Source organism: Nicotiana tabacum, chromosome 23, assembly GCF_000715075.1.
Source record: "Nicotiana tabacum cultivar K326 chromosome 23, ASM71507v2, whole genome shotgun sequence".
NCBI classification, from domain to species: domain Eukaryota; kingdom Viridiplantae; phylum Streptophyta; class Magnoliopsida; order Solanales; family Solanaceae; genus Nicotiana; species Nicotiana tabacum.
In genome coordinates, this window is record NC_134102.1 from 133,087,436 (window position 1) to 133,089,201 (window position 1,766).

Sequence of the window (1,766 nt, forward strand, 5' to 3'; positions counted from 1 at the left end):
CTTTTATCTGCTGGTCAGATGGTCTAACGAGAGAAATGAAAGTGATTGACACAAGAGCTCCTATAAGTGTTTGTGTCATAGAAGCGATTCTGGGACGAATTTGCATTTATACATTTGGAAAATCATGAAAAAGAAAAATCGGATATGGGCTCAAATTAAGAAACCAAGTATAAATGGATAATTACTAATGTTTAAATTTAGTTCAAACAGCTTCATACACATCCATAAGAGTAGCAAGAAAAAAGTGTTATTATTGGACATACTGATAATGTAAAAACTCTTTACACTGCAGTGGACATAAGCCAAATCCTTTTTATTGCGATAGCGTAACAAGATTAAGGCAAAGTAAGCCTTGCAAACAGTTTATTATTGAAATGAAAGCTAAGGAGGAAGACTTTATTATCTTTGCAAATATAACCATACAAAAGATTAAATTGATTAATCAGACCAGAAGATTTCAAGCCAACCCCAGTCTTTTTTAGGAACACCCAAAGCTTTCCACACAGCTTCAGAAGCATCCACAATATTATTTCTACATCCTCTACTTGTGTCACATTCGTCAACAACCATTGCTTTTGTACTCTTCCCATTTGCATAAATTGTTATCTTTTCAAAACATCGTCTCCCTTTATTGTACCATCCAGTTGATAAAGCCACAATTGGAATAGAATTATCGTAATATTTGCCACTACATTCTGAAGGACCCCCTCCTTCACCACCTTTTCGAAAGTCATTGATAGTTAAAATAGCCTTTGTACGACCAGAAACTGCAAGTGAAAATTTCCCTTCTTTTGCATCTGGCGCCCTGTGCCTTTGAGCTTCAACAACTAATGTGTTACTACAAGCCATGGAAATAAGGATCAAGAAAGCAACAAAATGAGCTAGACTTAGGTAATTAATCCCCTTGCTCATTGTTGCACTAATTAGTTTCATATAAGGTGTTTGAGAATTTTGTTAATTTGGTGTTTATCCTTTTTTGTGTGGTGAGGAGATGATATAATTGCTTTGCTATTTATAGAACGATTGCCGGCCCAACGAACATGATTTTTACTAGGGACCTTTTTTTTTTTTTTTTTTTTTGTATATATACGAGATTTTAAACTTATTTACCTGGTTTTGTCTAAGTTTTCATATTTACATAAAGTAACTAAAGTTTTTTACAAAATATATACAAATTCGGTCACAGTCTACAATTTATGTACAACTTAAATACATATTTTTTACACAGAATCCGGTTAAAAACTACAATTTACATATAGTTTATATACAACTTGTATACAATTATGTAAGTTGTAGATATTTTTTATACTGTTTCTACACTCGACATACAAGATATATACAATTTATTTATGTCTTCTTTTTTCGTGGTTCGATATGAAATTCCAACCAAGACCACCTCGAATCTTCATCAAATTCTCTCAAAATTGAGATATAAACTCCAAATAGTATTCTCATCACTTGCAACAATACCCAATCCAAACAAATAATGATTAAATCGAACCCAATTTTTGAATTAAAAGTTTTGAAGTTTCTTAATGGTTGTCAATGGAGTTTAAATTCAAATCTTTATGCTTAGTTTAATCAATGCATAAAAATCTTTATACTGAGTTTAATCAATATTTGTGCCACGCCCAATGCATGTGCCAATGGTTTAATCTCTTCATTAATCAATATAATGCAAAACTTTGGACCATTTTTATCGATGGGAGAGTAATAAAGTTGTGCCAGCTATGTTCTTAGTTATTTTTTGTTACTGATTGTAGGAT

The 1,766-nt window shown here is 31.9% G+C and overlaps 1 protein-coding gene across 1 annotated transcript; it reads right to left on the bottom strand.

The window, feature by feature from the left end:
* Positions 1-231: 231 nt before the first annotated feature.
* Positions 232-995, bottom strand: LOC107784783 (putative ripening-related protein 2). Its single transcript, XM_016605966.2, has one exon. It carries the CDS (start codon positions 931-933, stop codon positions 439-441), a length of 495 nt encoding a protein of 164 aa, XP_016461452.1. The 5' UTR covers positions 934-995; the 3' UTR covers positions 232-438.
* Positions 996-1,766: the final 771 nt, after the last annotated feature.

Excerpts from the sequence above, each read along its gene's own strand:
- LOC107784783 (XM_016605966.2), bottom strand. The coding sequence starts at position 933 with ATGAAACTAATTAGTGCAACAATGAGCAAGGGGATTAATTACCTAAGT.